This window comes from Oncorhynchus clarkii, unplaced genomic scaffold, assembly GCF_045791955.1.
Source record: "Oncorhynchus clarkii lewisi isolate Uvic-CL-2024 unplaced genomic scaffold, UVic_Ocla_1.0 unplaced_contig_6551_pilon_pilon, whole genome shotgun sequence".
NCBI classification, from domain to species: Eukaryota; Metazoa; Chordata; class Actinopteri; order Salmoniformes; family Salmonidae; genus Oncorhynchus; species Oncorhynchus clarkii.
The window spans coordinates 45321-68702 of record NW_027258390.1 but is presented as its reverse complement, the minus strand read 5'-3'; the positions used below and the strand labels follow the sequence as shown (position 1 = coordinate 68702).

At 46.4% G+C, this 23382-nt stretch overlaps 1 protein-coding gene across 1 annotated transcript in view; it reads left to right on the top strand.

The window, feature by feature from the left end:
- LOC139396837 (signal-induced proliferation-associated 1-like protein 1) overlaps positions 1 to 23382 on the top strand; it is a gene marked incomplete at both ends in the record, with an annotated part of 76576 nt that overhangs the window by 8273 nt on the left and 44921 nt on the right. Inside the window, 4 exons of the mRNA XM_071143754.1 lie at positions 1296 to 1484; positions 2895 to 3069; positions 5784 to 5887; positions 9665 to 9822. Coding sequence (XP_070999855.1) covers positions 1296 to 1484; positions 2895 to 3069; positions 5784 to 5887; positions 9665 to 9822 — 626 coding nt within the window. The remainder of the gene's footprint in view (positions 1 to 1295; positions 1485 to 2894; positions 3070 to 5783; positions 5888 to 9664; positions 9823 to 23382) is intronic.

Sequence of the window (23382 nt, the reverse complement as noted above, 5' to 3'; positions counted from 1 at the left end):
GACGTAGTTTGCAGCTATATAACCTATTTACAGTAATAGGTGGTTACTGCCATAGAACCGGTTTACAGTAATAGGTGGTTACAGCTATAGAACCGGTTAACGGTAATAGGTGGTTACAGCTATAGAACCGGATTACGGTAATAGGTGGTTACAGCTATAGAACCGGTTAACGGTAATAGGTGGTTACAGCTATAGAACCCAGTTAGGTGACAGTCATAGAAACAGACACTGTAATGGTGGTCACATAGCTGCTGCCTTTATCCCACCCCCTCTTCTCCTTTCCTATTCTCTCCACCCCCCTGCTCGCTGCTATTGGAAGGTGTGTGTGTGTGTGTGTGTGTGTGTGTGTGTGTGTGTGTGTGTGTTGAGACAGCGTCACAGGATAATGGTTAAGACCAGTGGTGTTGTGGGTTCTCTCAACCAGCTGAAGTTCATCCTGTTAGTTCATTTAGCCCACAGGCCTCAGTCAGAACGTCAGAACGTCAGAACGTCTCACTAAAAGCTACAGTACACAACAACATTACATTTTATTATACATAATAATATCCTGCAAAATGTCACTGTCTTTCAACACCCAATGACACTGTACAGTACCTCTCAGTGACACACAATCACACACAGGGGACTTGACTCTGTGTGTCTACTGAGCGTTGGACTAGTAACCGAAAGGTTGCAAGTTCGAATCCCCGAGCTGACAAGGTACAAATCTGTCGTTCTGCCCCTGAACATGCAGTTAACCCACTGTTCCCAGGCCGTCATTGAAAATAAGAATTTGTTCTTAACTGACTTGCCGAGTTAAATAAAGGTAAAATAAAAAATGTATAAAGGTCTCTGTCATTCTATTATGTACACTGTCCGTCCACTGAAGTTTTCTTTGGCCTTAGATAGTGTTCTCCCCTCAGGAAGTTAATTTTAGCCCTAAGTGCCTCTACTGTAAGTGAACAGTGAGGAGAAGCCAAGGCCACACACTTTCTCTCTCACACACACACACACACACACACACGCGCTGGTGTCTCTCTCTCATTTGCTCGTTGTTGTTTTTGTTGACCACAGATGACCGTGAAGCGTTAACCGTTGAGAGGAAGACGTTTGAAGAAAGCTGCTCTGTCTGTGTCAACCTTTTTCCATAAGTAGTGCACTTTAAATGCAATAGGGAGCGATATTAGATAAGATTGGTTTTGGTCTGAACAGGCCCCAATCATCTCCTGGCTGATCTAATAATGAATCTGTCTCCTCTTCCTGTTCTGTTCTCTTCTCTCTTCCTCCTCTTTCTATTCCGCTCTTCCTCCCTCTAGCTCACCACCCTGCGTGGGTCTATCCTGGAGGATGCGGTGCCATCTACCTCAAAGCACGGCCTGGCGCGGGGTCTACCCCTCAAAGAGGTGCTAGATTACCTGGTACCAGAGCTGAACGCCCACTGTCTCAGACTGGCTCTCAACACACCTAAAGTCACAGAGCAGCTGATGAAGCTGGACGAACAGGGGGTAAGGAGGAGGCACTACAGTACACACAGACACCAGGGGGTAAGGAGACAGCACCTCGGTACACATAGACACCAGGGGGTAAGGACACAGCACCTCGGTACACACAGACACCAGGGGGTAAGGAGACAGCACCTCGGTACACATAGACACCAGAGGGTAAGGACACAGCACCTCAGTACACATAGACACCAGGGGGTAAGGACACAGCACCTCGGTACACACAGACACCAGGGGGTAAGGAGGAGGCACTACAGTACACACAGACACCAGGGGGTAAGGAGGAGGCACTACAGTACACACAGACACCAGGAGGTAAAGAGGAGGCACTACAGTATACACAGACACCAGGGTGTAAGGAGACTGCACCTCAGTACACACAGACACCAGGGGGTAAGGAGACAGCACCTCAGTACACACAGACACCAGGGGGTAAGGACACAGCACCTCGGTACACACAGACACCAGGGGGTAAGGAGGAGGCACTACAGTACACACAGACACCAGGAGGTAAGGAGGAGGCACTACAGTACACACAGACACCAGGGTGTAAGGAGACTGCACCTCAGTACACACAGACATCAGGGGGTAAGGAGACACCACTACAGTACACACAGACACCAGGGGGTAAGGGGGAGGCACTACAGTACACACAGACATCAGGGGGTAAGGAGACACCACTACAGTACACACAGGCACCAGGGTGTAAGGAGACACCACTACAGTACACACAGACACCAGGGGGTAAGGAGACCACACTACAGTACACACAGACACCAAGGTGTAAGGAGTCTGCACCTCAGTACACACAGACATCAGGGGGTAAGGAGATCGTACTACAGTACACACAGACACCAGGGGGTAAGGAGACATCACCTCAGTACACACAGACACCAGGGGGTAAGGAGACATCACCTCAGTACACACAGACACCACCTCAGTACACACAGACACCAGGGGGTAAGGAGACCGTACTACAGTACACACAGACACCCTCTCCTCTCTTGGTTTCTGTGTTGATGGGAGAAAGCTTGCTTTTATCTGTCTGGTTGTTGGATCTGTGGATCTGTGGATCTGTGGATCTGTGGTGGCTTCGGAGAGGAAGGAGAAAAGGGAAGCATTTAACACTTTTCAGACAGAGGGACTGTCATATACTCTGTTCTCTCCCTCTCTCTCTCCCTCCCTCCCCCTCTCCCTGTCTCTCTCTCTCTCTCTCCCTCTCTGTCTCCGTCTCTCTCTCTGTCTCCCTCTCCCTCTCCCTCTCCGTCTCCCTCTCCGTCTCCGTCTCCCTCTCCCTCTCCCTGTCTCTGTCTCTGTCTCTCCCTCTCCCTCTCCCCCTGTCTCCGTCTCTCTGTCTCCGTCTCTCTGTTCTCTCTCCCTCTCCCTCTCTCTCTGTCCCGTCTCTCTCTGCAGTTGAGTTTCCAGTTGAAGGTGGGGGTGATGTACTGTGCGTCGGGACAGAGCAGTGAAGAGGATATGTACAACAATGATTCGGCAGGTCCTGCTCTGGAGGAGTTCCTTCAGCTGCTGGGGGAGAGGGTCCGACTGAAAGGATTCACCAAGTACCGAGCCCAGCTGGACACTAAGAGTACGTTACCACACACACACACACACAGTGTTATCTCCCTCTATCTCTCTCATGCCCAGCTTAACACCAAGTACCGAGCCCAGCTGGACACTAAGAGTACGTTACCACACACACACACACACACAGTGTTATCTCCCTCTATCTCTCTCATGCCCAGCTTAACACCAAGTACCGAGCCCAGCTGGACACTAAGAGTACGTTACCACACACACACACACACAGTGTTATCTCCCTCTATCTCTCTCATGCCCAGCTTAACACCAAGTACCGAGCCCAGCTGGACACTAAGAGTACGTTACCACACACACACACACACAGTGTTATCTCCCTCTATCTCTCTCATGCCCAGCTGGACACTAAGAGTACGTTACCACACACACACACAGTGTTATCTCCCTCTATCTCTCTCATGCCCAGCTTAACACCAAGTACCGAGCCCAGCTGGACACTAAGAGTACGTTACCACACACACACACACACACAGTGTTATCTCCCTCTATCTCTCTCATGCCCAGCTTAACACCAAGTACCGAGCCCAGCTGGACACTAAGAGTATGTTACCACACACACACAGTGTTATCTCCCTCTATCTCTCTCATGCCTAGCTAGACACTAAGAGTACGTTGCTACACTATATACACATTCCCACGAACTGACTGCTTTCACTCTATATAAAGAGGGGAACATGCTAGAGCTGGGACGAGAAACCCCAAATGATCCACACCGACCGTACTGATCACTTATCGCAGGCATTTTGCTGATATCGTTCATTACAATAAGTAATGATTCATATCTTCAGATTCATATCTTCATTCCGACCTTGTGCCATCCCGGAATATTAGGTAATACCGGCACTGAACACAAGAGGCGCTATTTTCCAACCCCACTGTACTTACCTGTAAGCTTCATAACTAAAAATAATGTGCCCGGTGAAATGAAGATCATGTTGACTGCAGGTATTTACTTAAAAAGTATCTACAAATATTCAAATGTATTTAAAATACTTTAAAAAATAATAATAATAGTTTAAACGATGTTGACGGTATTGAAAAACCATCCCGTTGCTATATCCAAATACCTCGGTATATAAGGTAAGTATAAGTATACGGTATGTATAATATGATATACTGCCCAAGCCTAGTGGCAGTTTAAACTACATATATTTTTTAATGTAATGTGTCACCCAGCTCTAGAACATTCTGTGTAAGGGTCTGCGTCAGACAGACAATCTAGACATGAGGCTGTTATATACAGGAGAGATGATGGCAGTTGGAACAGTAACACATTCTTACACGTCTTAGTTTTCTCTCTTAGCGGACTTCTCTTGGACCCATCCCCTCTATACCACCTATAAGGACTATGAACCTGTCTGTCTAACTCTAGTTACTGTCTGTCTCTCCTCTAGCTGACTCCACAGGGACCCACTCCCTGTACACCACCTATAAGGACTAGGAACCTGTCTGTCTCTCCTCTGGCTGACTCAACAGGGACCCATCCCCTCTATACCACCTATAAGGACTAGGAACCTGTCTGTCTAACTCTAGTTACTGTCTGTCTCTCCTCCAGCTGACTCAACAGGGACCCACTCCCTCTATACCACCTATAAGGACTAGGAACCTGTCTGTCTAACTCTAGTTACTGTCTGTCTCTCCTCTAGCTGACTCAACGGGGACCCACTCCCTCTATACCACCTATAAGGACTAGGAACCTGTCTGTCTAACTCTAGTTACTGTCTGTCTCTCCTCTAGCTGACTCCACAGGGACCCACTCCCTCTATACCACCTATAAGGACTAGGAACCTGTCTGTCTAACTCTACTGTCTGTCTAACTCTAGTTACTGTCTGTCTTTCCTCCAGCTGACTCAACAGGGACCCGTTCCCTGAACACTACCTATAAGGACTATGAACCTGTCTGTCTCTCCTCCAGCTGACTCCACAGGGACCCACTCCCTGTACACCACCTATAAGGACTATGAACCTGTCTGTCTAACTCTACTGTCTGTCTGTCTCTCCTCCAGTTGACTCCACAGGGACCCACTCCCTGTACACCACCTATAAGGACTATGAACCTGTCTGTCTAACTCTACTGTCTGTCTGTCTCTCCTCCAGTTGACTCCACAGGGACCCACTCCCTGTACACCACCTATAAGGACTATGAACCTGACTGTCTAACTCTACTGTCTGTCTAACTCTACTGTCTGTCTAACTCTACTGTCTGTCTAACTCTACTGTCTGTCTAACTCTACTGTCTGTCTGTCTCTCCTCTAGTTGACTCCACAGGGACCCACTCCCTGTACACCACCTATAAGGACTATGAACCTGTCTGTCTAACTCTAGTTACTGTCTGTCTCTCCTCCAGCTGACTCCACAGGGACCCACTCCCTGTACACCACCTATAAGGACTATGAACCTGACTGTCTAACTCTACTGTCTGTCTGTCTCTCCTCCAGCTGACTCCACAGGGACCCACTCCCTGTACACCACCTATAAGGACTATGAACCTGACTGTCTAACTCTACTGTCTGTCTCTCCTCCAGCTGACTCCACAGGGACCCACTCCCTGTACACCACCTATAAGGACTATGAACCTGACTGTCTAACTCTACTGTCTGTCTGTCTCTCCTCCAGCTGACTCAACAGGGACCCACTCCCTGTACACCACCTATAAGGACTATGAACCTGTCTGTCTAACTCTACTGTCTGTCTCTCCTCCAGCTGACTCCACAGGGACCCACTCCCTCTATACCACCTATAAGGACTATGAGGTGATGTTTCATGTCTCCACCATGCTGCCCTACACACCCAACAACAAACAACAGGTATGGATAGTTATAATTGACCAACGTTGAGATTTTATACAGGCCCGAAGACTATTAGAACAAACTAAACAAAATTGTTAATTAAATAAATTATCTGGAGAGGTAGAAAACTCAATGATCAAGTCCTTTAAAACAATGCTACTGACTTTTTTTTTTTATCTTATCATCCTTTAAAATGTCTTAGAAATAAATATAATTACAGAAATACAGCCGGTTTGATGCATTTTGCATCATAGGATGGAAAATGCATCATACCGGCTGTATTTGGAAATTATATATCTTGTAAACTTGATTGCTGACATGCAAAGCATTTTGGGACAATATCACCAATGAAACAAATACCAAAAGATAATTTTTGGTTGGGATTTTCCTTTAATGTCAGGAAAAAAAATTAAATTGAAAACCATATTTTTTTCCCCCACAAATTTTTAATCACAGTGCAGTTATCACAAAACATATAATTTTCCTAACTAGACGATAGGCTATGAAGATCTGGGGAAGGTTGTGTGATAGGCTATGAAGATCTGGGGAAGGTTGTGTGATAGGCTATGAAGATCTGGGGAAGGTTGTGTAATTTAAAGGTAGCAGAAAATAAACCGCATATTGGGTCAATTTCCATTGACGAGCATTGAATGAGAGGCTAACAGCACAAAATGTATATTTACATAATATGTAAATAAACTTCTCAATTCACATTAGCAACGGGAATGACACGAGCTGAGAGAAGGTTTGGGTGATGTTCTTGCTTCACAGCTCAAAAGTGCCAGAAATGTCACTGTAGCAAATTATAAATTTATATGCAAGCAACAACTTCATGTATGTACCATATTAATTAATATCATCTTAATTAATGCAACAATTCACAAACGTGCAGACATTTACATGGTTTATTTTCTCTTCCGTATACTCATTAATTTAGCAAGACAATAACACAGCCAAGTGGAACAGCTGCTAGCTAACATGTTATAACATCAAGCGAACAATGCTTGCTTCATCAAGTAACTTCAGCATTGCGAAAATGAACATTTACCGCTCTCATACGAAAATAAAAGGTAATATTATCATACAGTGTCAGTCATATTATATAGAGCTAGGTAGCAAGCTAAACAAAATGTCTGCACTCTGCATCCTCACACAGCTAACGTTAGCTAAAGTTGGCAAATTAGTAGGTTAAGTTAACTGGCCAGTTAGCTGAATGCTAACGTCAGCGAACGTTAGCTAAACAATAGTTATATTGCTTTTCGGCCCACCTTAGAACAAACCATTGTTTCATTTCAACAATATCATGCAAATCAACACATTTAAAAAATATAATTTTAACTGAAAAATTCACTGAGCAGTTGAGTTCCTGCTTGCTTTTTGCATTGGAACAAATGAGTGTTCTGAAAATCCCTTAAAGCTACGGCGTCAATTTCAGAGTACCCGCCTTTAACTGCAATTTCAGATAAAAACTCAATAGGAAGGATACCTCCTATACATTTCAACTGTTTCAAAAACATTGCTCTGCTATTACGATTTATACTATATACTTCTCCTCTGTCTTTGGTGCCCTCACTTTCAGCCTGTGAACAGCGTGAAGCGAACCCATGGACATGAGCAGATAATTATGTGTGACCTTGTCAGGGCGAAGTGATCTCAATATCACGGCCTATGCGCGCAACGAGTCCATTATTGTGGACTCTCCACCGCTACGTCATCGTCGTTAACAGATGGAAAATGGCAAGAGACAGCAGCGAAGTCTTGTATGGCAACACTTTGAGAAGTTAAATGAAAAGGAAATGTAGAAGTGGAATTGTGGATCAGTAATGGTAGTACAGTAATGGTAGTACAGTAATGGTAGTACAGTAATGGTAGTACAGGTACAGTAATGGTAGTACAGTAGTGGTAGTACAGTAATGGTAGTACAGGTACAGTAATGGTAGTACAGTAATGGTAGTACAGGTACAGTAATGGTAGTACAGTAGTGGTAGTACAGTAATGGTAGTACAGGTACAGTAATGGTAGTACAGTAATGGTAGTACAGTAATGGTAGAACAGTAGTGGTAGTATAGATACAGTAATGGTAGTACAGTAGTGGTAGTACAGTAATGGTAGTACAGGTACAGTAATGGTAGTACAGTAGTGGTAGTATAGATACAGTAATGGTAGTACAGTAATGGTAGTACAGTAGTGGTAGTACAGTAGTGGTAGTACAGTAGTGGTAGTACAGTAGTGGTAGTACAGTAATGGTAGTACAGTAATGGTAGTACAGGTACAGTAATGGTAGTATAGATACAGTAATGGTAGTAACGTAATGGTAGTACAGTAATGGTAGTACAGGTACAGTAATGGTAGTACAGTAATGGTAGTACAGGTACAGTAATGGTAGTACAGTAGTGGTAGTATAGATACAGTAATGGTAGTACAGTAATGGTGGTACAGTAGTGGTAGTACAGTAGTGGTAGTACAGTAAGGGTAGTACAGTAATGGTAGTACAGTAGTGGTAGTACAGTAGTGGTAGTACAGTAAGGGTAGTACAGTAATGGTAGTACAGGTACAGTAATGGTAGTACAGTAATGGTAGTACAGTAATGGTAGTACAGGTACAGTAATGGTAGTATAGATACAGTAATGGTAGTACAGTAATGATAGTACAGTAATGGTAGTACAGGTACAGTAATGGTAGTATAGGTACAGTAATGGTAGTACAGTAATGGTAGTACAGTAATGGTAGTACAGTAATGGTAGTACAGGTACAGTAATGGTAGTACAGGTACAGGAATGTTAGTATAGGTACAGTAATGGTAGTATAGGTACAGTAATGGTAGTACAGGTACAGTAGTGGTAGTACAGTAGTGGTAGTACAGTAGTGGTAGTACAGTAGTGGTAGTACAGTAAGGGTAGTACAGTAATGGTAGTACAGGTACAGTAAGGGTAGTACAGGTACAGTAATGGTAGTACAGTCGTGGTAGTACAGTAATGGTAGTACAGTAAGGGTAGTACAGTAAGGGTAGTACAGGTACAGTAATGGTAGTACAGTAATGGTAGTATAGATACAGTAATGGTAGTACAGTACTGGTAGTACAGGTACAGTAATGGTAGTATAGATACAGTAATGGTAGTACAGTAATGGTAGTACAGTAATGGTAGTATAGGTACAGTAATGGTAGTACAGTAATGGTAGTACAGTAATGGTAGTACAGTAATGGTAGTACAGTAATGGTAGTACAGGTACAGTAATGGTAGTATAGTAATGGTAGTATAGTAATGGTAGTACAGGTACAGTAATGGTAGTATAGTAATAGTAGTATAGTAATGGTAGTATAGGTACAGTAATGGTAGTACAGGTACAGTAATGGTAGTACAGTAATGGTAGTACAGTAATGGTAGTACAGTAATGGTAGTACAGTAATGGTAGTACAGTAATGGTAGTATAGGTACAGTAATGGTAGTATAGGTACAGTAATGGTAGTACAGTAATGGTAGTACAGTAATGGTAGTACAGGTACAGTAATGGTAGTACAGGTACAGTAATGGTAGTACAGTAATGGTAGTACAATGCTTAACCATGTGACCGGGACGCACCGTGAGACCCAAACTGTTGCTGGCAGCAGCTACATTGTGAATTCACATGGAATTTTATTCATTTTTCTGACCATTTAATTGCAGAATAAAATAAAAGAGAGATTGTCACATCCCTAAATAGATTATTGAAAAAGTGACCATCTTCTTGTCCATGTATTTACCTTGAGAGTTTTCCTTTGCTGTTTTCTCTAACCAATTTGTCTACATTTCCCAGCTCCTGAGGAAGCGTCACATAGGGAATGACATAGTGACCATCGTATTCCAGGAGCCCGGGGCTCAACCCTTCACCCCTAAGAACATACGGTCCCACTTCCAACACGTGTTTGTAGTGGTGAGAGCACACCAACCCTGCTCTGACAACACCTCCTATAGGTGAGTGGGAACGTCTAATGCACGCACGACACACGCACGACACACGCACGACACACGCACGACACACGCACAACACACGCATGCAACACTGAGGCACTGAGCGGAGACACACTGAGCGATTGTTGGGGTTAAGAGCTGGCAAGAAAGGCATTTCACTGCACCCATCATACTACTATGGCTGACCCTGTAAAACAACACCTATCATACTACTATGACTGACCCTGTAAAACAACACCTATCACACTACTATGACTGACCCTGTAAAACAACACCTATCATACTACTATGACTGACCCTGTAAAACAACACCTATCACACTACTATGACTGACCCTGTAAAACAACACCTATCATACTACTATGACTGACCCTGTAAAACAACACCTATCATACTACTATGACCGACCCTGTAAAACAACACATTTCACTGCACCAATCCGGTGTATGTCACAATAATACACATTGCATACATTTTATGTACATAATATGGTTGGGCGGTTTTCAGATTTTCATATCGTCATACTGTCCTTCTCTCATCCCGGGATTTATTGTATTACCGGTTTAGTACACAAAGGGGCGCACCATTTTAAAACATTTCAAAAATAATAAAAATACGATCGGTTACCAGAATGCTAACAAAATTAGCACACGTAATAGTGAATTTTCATGGAAGCTGCTAGCTCAATATGATAACGAGCGCAAACTAAAATAAACGAAACGCAAAGACAGGAAATCCAGCTCATAATGTTCTACATATATAGGTAGGAGCTACCGAATGTCCTTTTTGGTGCGTTTGGACATTTTACGAGCGAATGTGAACGAGAGACATTGTGCAAATGAACACAGTTTTGACGCATGCTTGTCTGAAAGAAGAACAGTACTGGCTCTGGAGCAGAATGTCTCCACGCAGTGTCTATGTGACTGGAGTTGCTTGGGAAACAGGCCTTCCTGGGAGGGGGGGAGCAGAGGGGCCGAGAACGGAGAGGAGAAAAAAGCTTAAGGAAATGAAACGATGGCAGTGGCAGCAGTACAGTTAACCCATCCAAAGGGCTTTGACTTCTCAAACACGGCAGAAACACAACACGGGGGTGATGCCTCGTCACCTTATTAATTCAGTAACTTCGATTACATACCAAGTTAAACTTAAGGGTCGAGTTAACGCAGAATTCTTCATTTTACAGGGGGGAAAATTTTTAAAACGTGTAAGAAATCTCTTGCCGCGTTTTTGTAAACACAGATCTAAAACGCATCTTATTGTAACTTCCTGCTCGGCATCAGACACATTTTGTGCTTCAACTGGGATGAGAATCGATGGCGTATCAGCAGACAGCGCTCTGACTGATGTGTAGCTTCTTTCTTCAGCTACTTTTCTCCATGTAGCCAGCCTACTTTTCTTCATGTAGCCAGCCTACTTTTCTCCATGTAGCCAGCCTACTTTTCTCCATGTAGCCAGCCTACTTTTCTCCAATAAAATATAAGATGAACTTTAAGCAAAGTGTTAGGAAATGTAGCTGGCTACATACTTTCCATGATGAACATTAGAAATGTTAGTGGGAGTACATGCATAATGGGTCTCGAATGCATAATTTTTTTTGCAAAAATTGTAAGCTCATTTACTGCCTGCAAGATAGCATTGCACTTCTATTGTCATCGGCCAATCAATTTACAGATGATTTTCTGTGCTCTGTTGCACTACTGTATATTCTGTGAAGGGAAACTATAGTTGCATATCTCTGATCTCTCTCTATTGAAGAAAACAAAAACACTGTTGAATTTCAATATAAAACGCGACCCTTGTTAATACACAGCCAGACTCACCTGCTACCTTTTTCTCTTGTTGTGCTATTTACAAACCAACACGTGACTGGCGCAACAGTTCTAGCGAACTGTGGTAAGCTTCATAAAATGTGAAATGAAGAACACGATCTGCTTTATCTCAACGTAAAAAGTAGATACCTTCAGTCAGATAGTTAACTTATACCCTGGTATACATTCGAAAGGGGTCTGAATACTTGACTTTTTCCACATTTTGTTAGGTCACAGCCTTGTTCTAAAATTGATTAAATATTTTTTTGTTTGTTCATCAATCTACACACACAACGATAAAGATTTTTTTTACATTTTTTACAAAGTATTCAGGCCCTTCACTCAGCACTTTGTTGAAGCACCTTTGGCAGCGATTACAGCCTTGTCTTCCTGCGTATGACACTACAAACATGGCACACCTGTATTTGGGGAGTTTCTCCCATTCTTCTCTGCAGATCCTCTCAAACTCTGTCAGGTTGGATGGGGAGTGTTGCTGCACAGCTATTTTCAGGTTGGGTTTGATTGGGTTCAAGTCCGGGTTCTGGCAGGGCAACGCAAGGACATTCAGAGACTTGTCTCAGAGCCACTCCTGCGTTGTCTTGGTAAACCTTTGCCCCAGGCTGAGGTTCTGAGTGCTCTGGAGTAGTTTTTCATCAAGGATCTCTTTGTACTTTGCTTCATTCATCTTTCCCTCGATCCTGACTAGTCTCCCAGTCCCTGCCTCTGAAAAACATCCCCACAGCATGATGCAGCACCATGCTTCACTGTAGGGATGCTGCCACAACCACCATGCTTCACTGTAGGGATGCTGCCACCACCATGCTTCACCGTGCCAGGTTTCCTCCAGACGTGATGCTTGGCATTCAGAACAGAGTTCAATCTTGGTTTTATCAGACCAGAGAATCTTGTTTCTCATGGTCTGAGGGTCCTTTAGGTGCCTTTTTTGGCAAACTCCGAGCGGGCTGTCATGTGCATTTTACTGCTGGTACAGGGACATGGTGGATTCACAATTCAGTAGCTGAGACACAAGACGTATGTGGCAGGGTTGACAGAAAATCACGGACTACAAAAAGAAAAACAGCCACGTCTTGGACACCGACGTCACGCTTCCAGAGAAGCTAAACACCTGTGTGCTGCTGGCTGGTGTGTTTACGGACATATACAATCGCTCCCTATACCAGTTTGTTGTCCCGACATGACGCATGACTTTCAACCTTCGTCTCTCCCGAGCCCGTACGGGAGTTGTAGTGATGAGATAAGATAGTAGCTACTAACAATTGGATACCACGAAATTGGGGAGAAAAAAGTGGTAAAAATTTAACAACAACAAAAAATGAGACCAGTCAAGAATCATATCACCAACACCTTAGACCCACTTCAGTTTGCATACCGCCCCGATGCAATCGCCAACACAGCCCTATCTCATTTGGACAAAAGGAATACCTAATGCTGTTCATTGACTACAGCTCAGCATTCAACACCATAGTACCCTACAAGCTCTACAAGCTCTTCATTAAGCTGGAGGCCCTGGGTCTCAACCCCGCCCTGTGCAATTGGGTCCTGGACTTTCTGACGGGCCGCCCCCAGGTGGTGAAGGTAGGAAACAACATCTCCACTTCGCTGACCCTCAACACTGGGGCCCCACAAGGGTGCGTGCTCAGCCCCCTCATGTACTCCCTGTTCACCCACGACTGCGTGGCCAAGCACGCCTTCAACTCAATCATCAAGTGTGCAGACGACACAACAGTAGTGGGCTTGATTAACAACAACAACGAGACAGCCTACAGGGAGGAGGTGAAGGTACTCTGAGTGGGTTTCAGGAAAACAACCTCTCACTCAACGTCAACAAAACAAAGGAGATGATTGTGGACTTCAGGAAACAGCAGAGGGAGCACCCCCCTATCCACATCGAAGGGACAACATTGAAGAAAATTGAAAGTTTTAAGTTCCTTGGCGTACACATCACTGACAAACTGAAATGGTCCACCCACACAGACAACGTGGTGAAGAACCTCTGGAGGCTGAAGAAATTTGCCTTGTCACCTTAAACCCTCACAAACTTTTACAGATGCACAATCGAGAGCGTCCTGTCGGGCTGTACCACCTGGCACGGCAACTGCTCCGCCCACAACTGTAAGGCTCTCCAGAAGGTAGTGAGGTAAACAACGCGTCACCGGGGGTGACCTACCTGCCCTCCATGACACCGACAGCACCCGATGTCACAGGAAGGCCAAAAAGATCATCAAGGACTTTAACCACCCTGAGCCACTGCCTGTTCACCCCGCTACCATCCTGAAAATGTATTAAAAATTAAACACTGAAATCCCTTATTTACATTAGAATTCAGACTTGAGATCTTTCTACAACTTGATTGGAGTCTACCTGTGGTAAATTCAATTGATTGGACAGGATTTGGGAAGGCACAAACCTGTATAGATACAGTGCATTTGGAAATGATTCAGACCCCTTGACTTTTTCCACATTTTGTTATGTTACAACCTTATTCTAAAATGGATTCAATTATATTTTCTTTTAGTCCTCTATCTACACTCAATACCCCATAATGACATCACAATACCCCATAATGACATCACAATACCCCATAATGACATCACAATACACCATAATGACAAAGCAAAAACGTCTTATTTTTTATTTTTTATTTTTTTAAACAGACATGCACTGTCAGCTGTGGGACCTTATATAGACAGGTGTGTACTTTTCCAAATCATGTCCAATCAATTGAATTCACCACAGGTGGACTCCAATAAAGTTGTAGAAACATCTCAAGGATGATCAGTGGAAACAGGATGCACCTGAGCTCAATTTCGAGTTTTGTAGCAAAGGGTCTGAATACTTACGTAAGCTATTTCAGTTTTAAAATTTTAGTACATTTGCAAAAAATGTCTAAAAACCTCTTTTCACTTTGACGTTATGGGGTATTGTGTGTAGATCGAAGGATATATATATATTTTTTAAATCCTGTATCGTAACAAAATGTGGGAAAAGTCGAGGGGTCGGAGAACTTTCAGAATAAACTGTATACAGATTCCCCCTAGCCTGGTACACAACACCAGTCTGATAGATTCCCCCTAGCCTGGTACACAACACCAGTCTGATAGATTCCCCCTAGCCTGGTACACAACACCAGTCTGATAGATTCCCCCTAGCCTGGTACACAACACCAGTCTGATAGATTCCCCCTAGCCTGGTACACAACACCAGTCTCTGTGTTAGTTTCCCCCTAGCCTGGTACACAACACCAGTCTGATAGATTCCCCCTAGCCTGGTACACAACACCAGTCTCTGTGATAGTTTCCCCCTAGCCTGGTACACAACACCAGTCTCTGTGATAGATTCCCCCTAGCCTGGTACACAACACCAGTCTCTGTGATAGATTCCCCCTAGCCTGGTACACAACACCAGTCTCTGTGATAGATTCCCCCTAGCCTGGTACACAACACCAGTCTCTGTGATAGATTCCCCCTAGCCTGGCACACAACACCAGTCTCTGTGATAGTTTCCCCCTAGCCTGGTACACAACACCAGTCTGATAGATTCCCCCTAGCCTGGTACACAACACCAGTCTGATAGATTCCCCCTAGCCTGGTACACAACACCAGTCTCTGTGATAGATTCCCCCTAGCCTGGTACACAACACCAGTCTCTGTGATAGATTCCCCCTAGCCTGGTACACAACACCAGTCTCTGTGATAGTTTCCCCCTAGCCTGGTACACAACACCAGTCTGATAGATTCCCCCTAGCCTGGTACACAACACCAGTCTGATAGATTCCCCCTAGCCTGGTACACAACACCAGTCTCTGTGATAGATTCCCCCTAGCCTGGTACACAACACCAGTCTCTGTGATAGTTTCCCCCTAGCCTGGTACACAACACCAGTCTCTGTGATAGTTTCCCCCTAGCCTGGTACACAACACCAGTCTCTGTGATAGATTCCCCCTAGCCTGGTACACAACACCAGTCTGATAGATTCCCCCTAGCCTGGTACACAACACCAGTCTCTGTGATAGTTTCCCCCTAGCCTGGTACACAACACCAGTCTGATAGATTCCCCCTAGCCTGGTACACAACACCAGTCTCTGTGATAGATTCCCCCTAGCCTGGTACACAACACCAGTCTCTGTGATAGATTCCCCCTAGCCTGGTACACAACACCGGTCTCTGATAGATTCCCCCTAGCCTGGTACACAGGACCAGTCTCTGTGATAGATTCCCCCTAGCCTGGTACACAACACCAGTCTCTGTGATAGTTTCCCCCTAGCCTGGTACACAACACCAGTCTGATAGATTCCCCCTAGCCTGGTACACAACACCAGTCTCTGTGATAGTTTCCCCCTAGCCTGGTACACAACACCAGTCTGATAGATTCCCCCTAGCCTGGTACACAACACCAGTCTCTGTGATAGATTCCCCCTAGCCTGGTACACAACACCAGTCTCTGTGATAGATTCCCCCTAGCCTGGTACACAACACCAGTCTCTGTGATAGTTTCCCCCTAGCCTGGTACACAACACCAGTCTGATAGATTCCCCCTAGCCTGGTACACAACACCAGTCTGATAGATTCCCCCTAGCCTGGTACACAACACCAGTCTCTGTGATAGATTCCCCCTAGCCTGGTACACAACACCAGTCTCTGTGATAGTTTCCCCCTAGCCTGGTACACAACACCAGTCTCTGTGATAGTTTCCCCCTAGCCTGGTACACAACACCAGTCTGATAGATTCCCCCTAGCCTGGTACACAACACCAGTCTCTGTGATAGATTCCCCCTAGCCTGGTACACAACACCAGTCTCTGTGATAGATTCCCCCTAGCCTGGTACACAACACCAGTCTCTGTGATAGATTCCCCCTAGCCTGGTACACAACACCAGTCTCTGTGATAGATTCCCCCTAGCCTGGTACACAACACCAGTCTCTGTGATAGATTCCCCCTAGCCTGGTACACAACACCAGTCTCTGTGATAGATTCCCCCTAGCCTGGTACACAACACCAGTCTCTGTGATAGTTTCCCCCTAGCCTGGTACACAACACCAGTCTCTGTGATAGTTTCCCCCTAGCCTGGTACACAACACCAGTCTGATAGATTCCCCCTAGCCTGGTACACAACACCAGTCTCTGTGATAGTTTCCCCCTAGCCTGGTACACAACACCAGTCTGATAGATTCCCCCTAGCCTGGTACACAACACCAGTCTCTGTGATAGATTCCCCCTAGCCTGGTACACAACACCAGTCTCTGTGATAGATTCCCCCTAGCCTGGTACACAACACCGGTCTCTGATAGATTCCCCCTAGCCTGGTACACAGGACCAGTCTCTGTGATAGATTCCCCCTAGCCTGGTACACAACACCAGTCTCTGTGATAGATTCCCCCTAGCCTGGTACACAACACCGGTCTCTGATAGATTCCCCCTAGCCTGGTACACAACACCGGTCTCTGATAGATTCCCCCTAGCCTGGTACACAACACCGGTCTCTGTGATAGATTCCCCCTAGCCTGGTACACAACACCGGTCTCTGATAGATTCCCCCTAGCCTGGTACACAACACCGGTCTCTGTGATAGATTCCCCCTAGCCTGGTACACAACACCGGTCTCTGATAGAGTCCCCCTAGCCTGGTACACAACACCGGTCTCTGATAGAGTCCCCCTAGTGCAGCACCCTCTACTCCTCCTCCCATTCCAGCACCGAGAACAAATGGCATTCAGGACCATTTAAAACTGGTAAACTGCAGGTTCTTCCGTTTCAGTGATCAAGACACACACACACACAGTGGAGTCGGTGAGAGAAGTTAAAGAAAGAAGGAGGGAGACTTGATGAGAATTTTTCACTTTCTGTTTTTTTTTTCTTTTTTTTTCCCTCTTTTCACTATTTAAATTCAATGTCTTCATTGGCATGGGAAACATGTTAACATTGCCTAAGCTCTCTCTCTTCTCTCTCCCTCTCTCTCTCTCTCTCCTCTCTCTCATCATTCTCATCTTTCTCCCTCTTCTCTCTCCCTCTTCTCATCTTTCTCCCTCTTCTCATCTTTCTCTCTCTTCTCTCTCTCCATCTTCTCTCTCTGCCTCTTCTCTCTCTGCCTCTTCTCTCTCTGCCTCTTCTCTCTCTGCCTCTTCTCTCTCTGCCTCTTCTCTCTCTGCCTCTTCTCATCTTTCTCCCTCTTCTCATCTTTCTCCCTCTTCTCATCTTTCTCTCTCTCCCTCCACTCTCTCCCTCTTCTCTCTCTCCTTCTCTCTCTCATCATTCTCATCTTTCTCTCTCTCATCATTCTCATCTTTCTCTCTCTTCACTCTCCCTCTTCTCATCTTTCTCCCTCTTCTCCCTCTTCTCTCTCTCTTCTCTCTCTCCCTCTTCTCTCTCTGCGTATTCTCTCTCTCCTCTCTCATCATTCTCATCTTTCTCCCTCTTCTCTCTCCCTCTTCTCATCTTTCTCCCTCTTCTCATCTTTCTCCGCCTCTTCTCTCTCTGCCTCTTCTCTCTCTGCCTCTTCTCTCTCTGCCTCTTCTCTCTCTGCCTCTTCTCTCTCTGCCTCTTCTCTCTCTCATCATTCTCATCTTTCTCTCTCTCATCATTCTCATCTTTCTCTCTCTCATCATTCTCATCTTTCTCCCTCTTCTCATCTTTCTCCCTCTTCTCATCATTCTCATCTTTCTCTCTCTTCACTCTCCCTCTTCTCATCTTTCTCCCTCTTCTCATCTTTCTCCCTCTTCTCATCATTCTCATCTTTCGCTCTTCACTCTCCCTATTCTCATCTTTCTCTCTCTTCTCTCTCTCCCTCTTCTCTCTCTGCCTCTTCTCTCTCTGCCTCTTCTCTCTCTGCCTCTTCTCTCTCTGCCTCTTCTCTCTCTGCCTCTTCTCTCTCTGCCTCTTCTCTCTCTGCCTCTTCTCTCTCTGCCTCTTCTCTCTCTGCCTCTTCTCTCTCTGCATCTCTCTCTCTCTGCATCTCTCTCTCCGCCTCTTCTCTCTCTGCATCTCTCTCTTCATCTCTTCTCTCTCTCCATCTCTTCTCTCTCTCCCTCTCTTCTCTCTCTCCCTCTCTTCTCTCTCTCCCTCTCTTCTCTCTCTCCCTCTTCTCTCTATCTCGTTAAGGGCTGTGTTAATATGGTTTATTGTGAGAGTATCTGGTTCTCTACATACAATGGCTTGACACACACACGCGCGCGCAAACGCATAAAAGACTATCTGCTTGGTCCTTTGTTTGGAGGGTGGCCTGACACAGGCTTAGTCTACCTCCCTCTACTCCCCTCTACCCCGCTCTACCCCCCTCTACCTCTACCCCCCTCTACCTCCCTCTACCTCCCTTTACCTCCCTCTACCCCCTCTACCTCTACCCCGCTCTACCCCCCTCTACCTCTACCCCGCTCTACCCCCCTCTACCTCTACCCCGCTCTACCTCCCTCTACCTCCTCTACCTCCCTCTACCTCCCTCTACCTCCCTCTACCACCCTCTACCACCCTCTACCTCCCTCTACCTCCCTCTACCTCCCTCTAGCACCCTCTACCTCCCTCTACCTCCCTCTACCCCCTCTACCTCTACCCCGCTCTACCCCCCTCTACCTCTACCCCGCTCTACCCCCCTCTACCTCTACCCCGCTCTACCCCCCTCTACCTCTACCCCGCTCTACCCCCCTCTACCTCTACCCCGCTCTACCACCCTCTACCTCCCTCTACCTCCCTCTACCACCCTCTACCACCCTCTACCTCCCTCTACCTCCCTCTACCTCCCTCTAGCACCCTCTACCTCCCTCTACCTCCCTCTACCTCCCTCTACCACCCTCTACCTCCCTCTACCTCCCTCTACCTCCCTCTACCCCCCTCTACCTCCCTCTACCTCCCTCTACCCCCCTCTACCCCCCTCTACCCCCTCTACCCCCCTCTACCCCCTCTACCCCCTCTACCTCCCTCTCTACCTCCCTCTCTACCTCCCTCTCTACCTCCCTCTCTACCTCCCTCTCTACCTCCCTCTCTACCTCCCTCTCTACCTCCCTCTCTACCTCCCTCTCTACCTCCCTCTCTACCTCTACCTCCCTCTACCTCTCTCTCTACCTCCCTCTCTACCTCCCTCTCTACCTCCCTCTCTACCTCCCTCTCTACCTCCCCCTCTACCTCCCTCTCTACCTCCATCTATCCCCTCACCCCGGCACACAATGGGTACCCCCTGCCCCCCCTCCTCTCTCCCACCAAAACCACTCATGTGACTAAATTCCTACCCCTCCATTTTGTTTTGTTTGGGCTCTGTGCTCTCTCTCTCTTCTCTCTTTCTCTCTCTCTCTTCTCTCTCTGTGTTGTCCTCTCATTCCTCTTCGTTTGCCGTCTGGATCGTAGATATTCATACACTTTTGGAGGAAAATGGAGGTTTGATGATAGGTTGTTTCTTTATGATTGACAGCTAATCGTGTTTAAATCCAGTATTAAAGTCTCTGAGTTGTTTCGAGGCCTGAAGCCCTGAGCTGCTCAACAGGTTGGAGTAACAGTACTGTTGGTGAGTGTTGCTGCTTCTGGTTAGGCTGTCTGTGTGGCTGTCTGTCTGTGTGGCTGTCTGTCTGTGTGGCTGTCTGTCTGTGTGGCTGTCTGTCTGTGTGGCTGTCTGTGTGGCTGTCTGTCTGTGTGGCTGTCTGTCTGTGTGGCTGTCTGTCTGTGTGGCTGTCTGTCTGTGTGGCTGTCTGTCTGTGTGTCTGTCTGTCTGTGTGGCTGTCTGTCTGGCTGGCTGTGTGTCTGTCTGGCTGACTGTGTGTCTGTCTGGCTGACTGTGTGTCTGTCTGGCTGACTGTGTGTCTGGCTGGCTGACTGTGTGTCTGGCTGGCTGGCTGGCTGTGTGTCTGTCTGGCTGGCTGGCTGTGTGTCTGTCTGGCTTGCTGGCTGTGTGTCTGGCTGGCTGGCTAGCTGTGTGTCTGGCTGGCTGGCTAGCTGTGTGTCTGGCTGGCTGGCTGTGTGTGTCTGTCTGGCTGGCTGTGTGTGTGGTTAGAATGAGCTCTCCTGTTGTTTTATAGGTGGTTTCACACTCAATTCACACCCTGGAAAACCTGTTTCCCTCTAATCCAGGGTTCAAACAGCCGTTGATACAGGAGGTCTCCACGGTTACGTTGTTATAGTTTAGGGGTGTGTTTTCCCAGTCCGTTATGGGAGTGTCCACCGGTTGGCTGCTATGTAGTGTAACACCGGTTCAGTGATTTATTACCTAAGACTCTCAGGAAGTGTTGTGTTGTGCGACTCGGATTTGATTGGCTTGATGTTTTTAGATATGACATCAGTATCAGGGTCTATTCTGGAAGGCGTATTAGACCCTGTTCATAGACAAATATGTATCAAACAGACACGGAGGCTTTTTATCCAATATATGAGACAGAGTATCTGGTTCAGGTTGTGATGACGTGCACTGCTTTCTGGCTCTCATCCTCTCTCATTTTCTCTCTCGCTCTCATTTTCTCTCTCTCTCTCTCTCTCTCTCTCTCTCTCTTTCTCTCACTCACTCACTCATCCTCACTCTCTCTCAACAATCCTCTCTCTCTCTCTCTCTCTTTCTTTCACTCATCCTCTCTCTCTCTCACATACATCCTCCCTCTCTCTCTCGATCTCTCTCTCTCTCACACACATTCTCTCTCTCTCTCTCTCTCACACATTCTCTCTCTCTCTCTCTCACACACATCCTCCCTCTCTCTCTCTCTCTCTCACAAACATCCTCTCTCTCTCTCTCTCTATCTCTCTCTCTCTCTCTCTCTCTCTCTCTCTCTCTCTCTCTCTCTCTCTCTCTCTCTCTCTCTCTCTCTCTCTCTCTCTCTCTCACACACACACATCCTCTCTCTCTCACACATCCTCTCTCTCTCACACATCCTCTCTCTCTCACACATCCTCTCTCTCTCTCTCACATCCTCACTCTGTAACACTGATTGTGTGGGCAGCAGCAGCGGAAGCTGAGAGATCCCATCAGCCCACACACTGGTTATTTATACCACTGCAATCATAGAGACCACAGAACTATATGTTCTATCACTCTGTCTCTTTCATCCTCTCATCCAATAAGGTCAGGAGGGAACAATACATTCTGGCATTACTCTCATCCCTCTCCCTGTCGGTCTCTCTGTCTCTCTCTCTCTCTGTGTGTCTCTGTCTCTCTCTCTCTCTGTCTCTCTCTCTCTGTCTCTCTGTCTCTCTCTGTGTCTCTCTCTGTGTCTCTGTCTCTCTGTCTCTGTCTCTCTCCTCCCTCTCTGTCTCTCTCCTCCCTCTCTGTCTCTCTCCTCCCTCTCTGTCTCTCTCCTCCCTCTGTCTCTCTCCTCCCTCTGTCTCTCTCCTCCCTCTCTCTTCTCTATCTCTCTTCTCTGGCTCTCTGTCTCTCTTCTCTATCTCCTCTGGCTCTCTGTCTCTCTTCTCTGTCTCTCTTCTCTCCCTCTCTGTCTCTCTTCTCTGTCTCTCTTCTCTATCTCTCTTCTCTCCCTCTCTGTCTCTCTCTGTCTCTCTGCCTCTCTCTGCCTCTCTCTGCCTCTCTCTGCCTCTCTCTGCCTCTCTCTGCCTCTCTCTGTCTCTCTGCCTCTCTCTGGCTCTCTGCCTCTCTCTGGCTCTCTGTCTCTGTCTCTCTCTGGCTCTCTGTCTCTGCCTCTCTCTCTCTGCCTCTCTCTCTCTCTGTCTCTCTCTGGCTCTGCCTCTCTGTCTCCATCTTCCTCTCTGTCTCTCTCTCCCTCTGACTCACTGGCCTGGCCTGCAGAACGAGCAATGCTAAGTGTTTCCCACAGCATGTACGTAATATTTTCACAGAGATATAGGTATGTTGTGTTCTCCATAGGTTAACCTATTTTTTTTTAAAAATGCAAGTGCTAAGTAGGTCATTTTTTCCCCTTCTGTAGTCATTGGCGTCGGGAGGTTTGGTCGTGATTTGAGACTGTATTTCCTAGAATAGGACATGTTGTTTTTCAACGTCAAAACATATAGACTCAATGGTCGCTCAAAAAAGGGAAGAGGTCTGTCTGTGATAGGGCGCTGCTCTGCCTTCTTGACGTCTCAGTCGACCCGACAGGTCCTACAGGACCTAGTTTTGTGGCACCTGGACCACTGCCCAGTTGTGTGGTCATGTGCAGCTAAAGATCAAACACAGATACATTGGGTCCAGAACAGAGCAGCATGTTGCACTTGGATGAACACGGAGGGAAGGCGCCTCAGTAACATTCATGTCAGTCTCTCCTGGCTCAGAGTTGAGGAGAGATTGACTGCATCACCGAACTGTCTGTTCAAGCAGTTGGTAACACAGTTCAGACACTCATCTGTACCAACACAAGACATGCAACCAGAGGTATCTTCACAGTTCAGACACTCATCTGTACCAACACAAGACATGCAACCAGAGGTCTCTTCACAGTTCAGACACTCATCTGTACCAACACAAGACATGCAACCAGAGGTCTCTTCACAGTTCAGACACTCATCTGTACCAACACAAGACATGCAACCAGAGGTCTCTCCACAGTTCAGACACTCATCTGTACAACACAAGACATGCAACCAGAGGTCTCTTCACAGTTCAGACACTCATCTGTACAACACAAGACATGCAACCAGAGGTCTCTTCACAGTTCAGACACTCATCTGTACCAACACAAGACATGCAACCAGAGGTCTCTTCACAGTTCAGACACTCATCTGTACCAACACAAGACATGCAACCAGAGGTCTCTTCACAGTTCAGACACTCATCTGTACCAACACAAGACATGCAACCAGAGGTCTCTTCACAGTTCAGA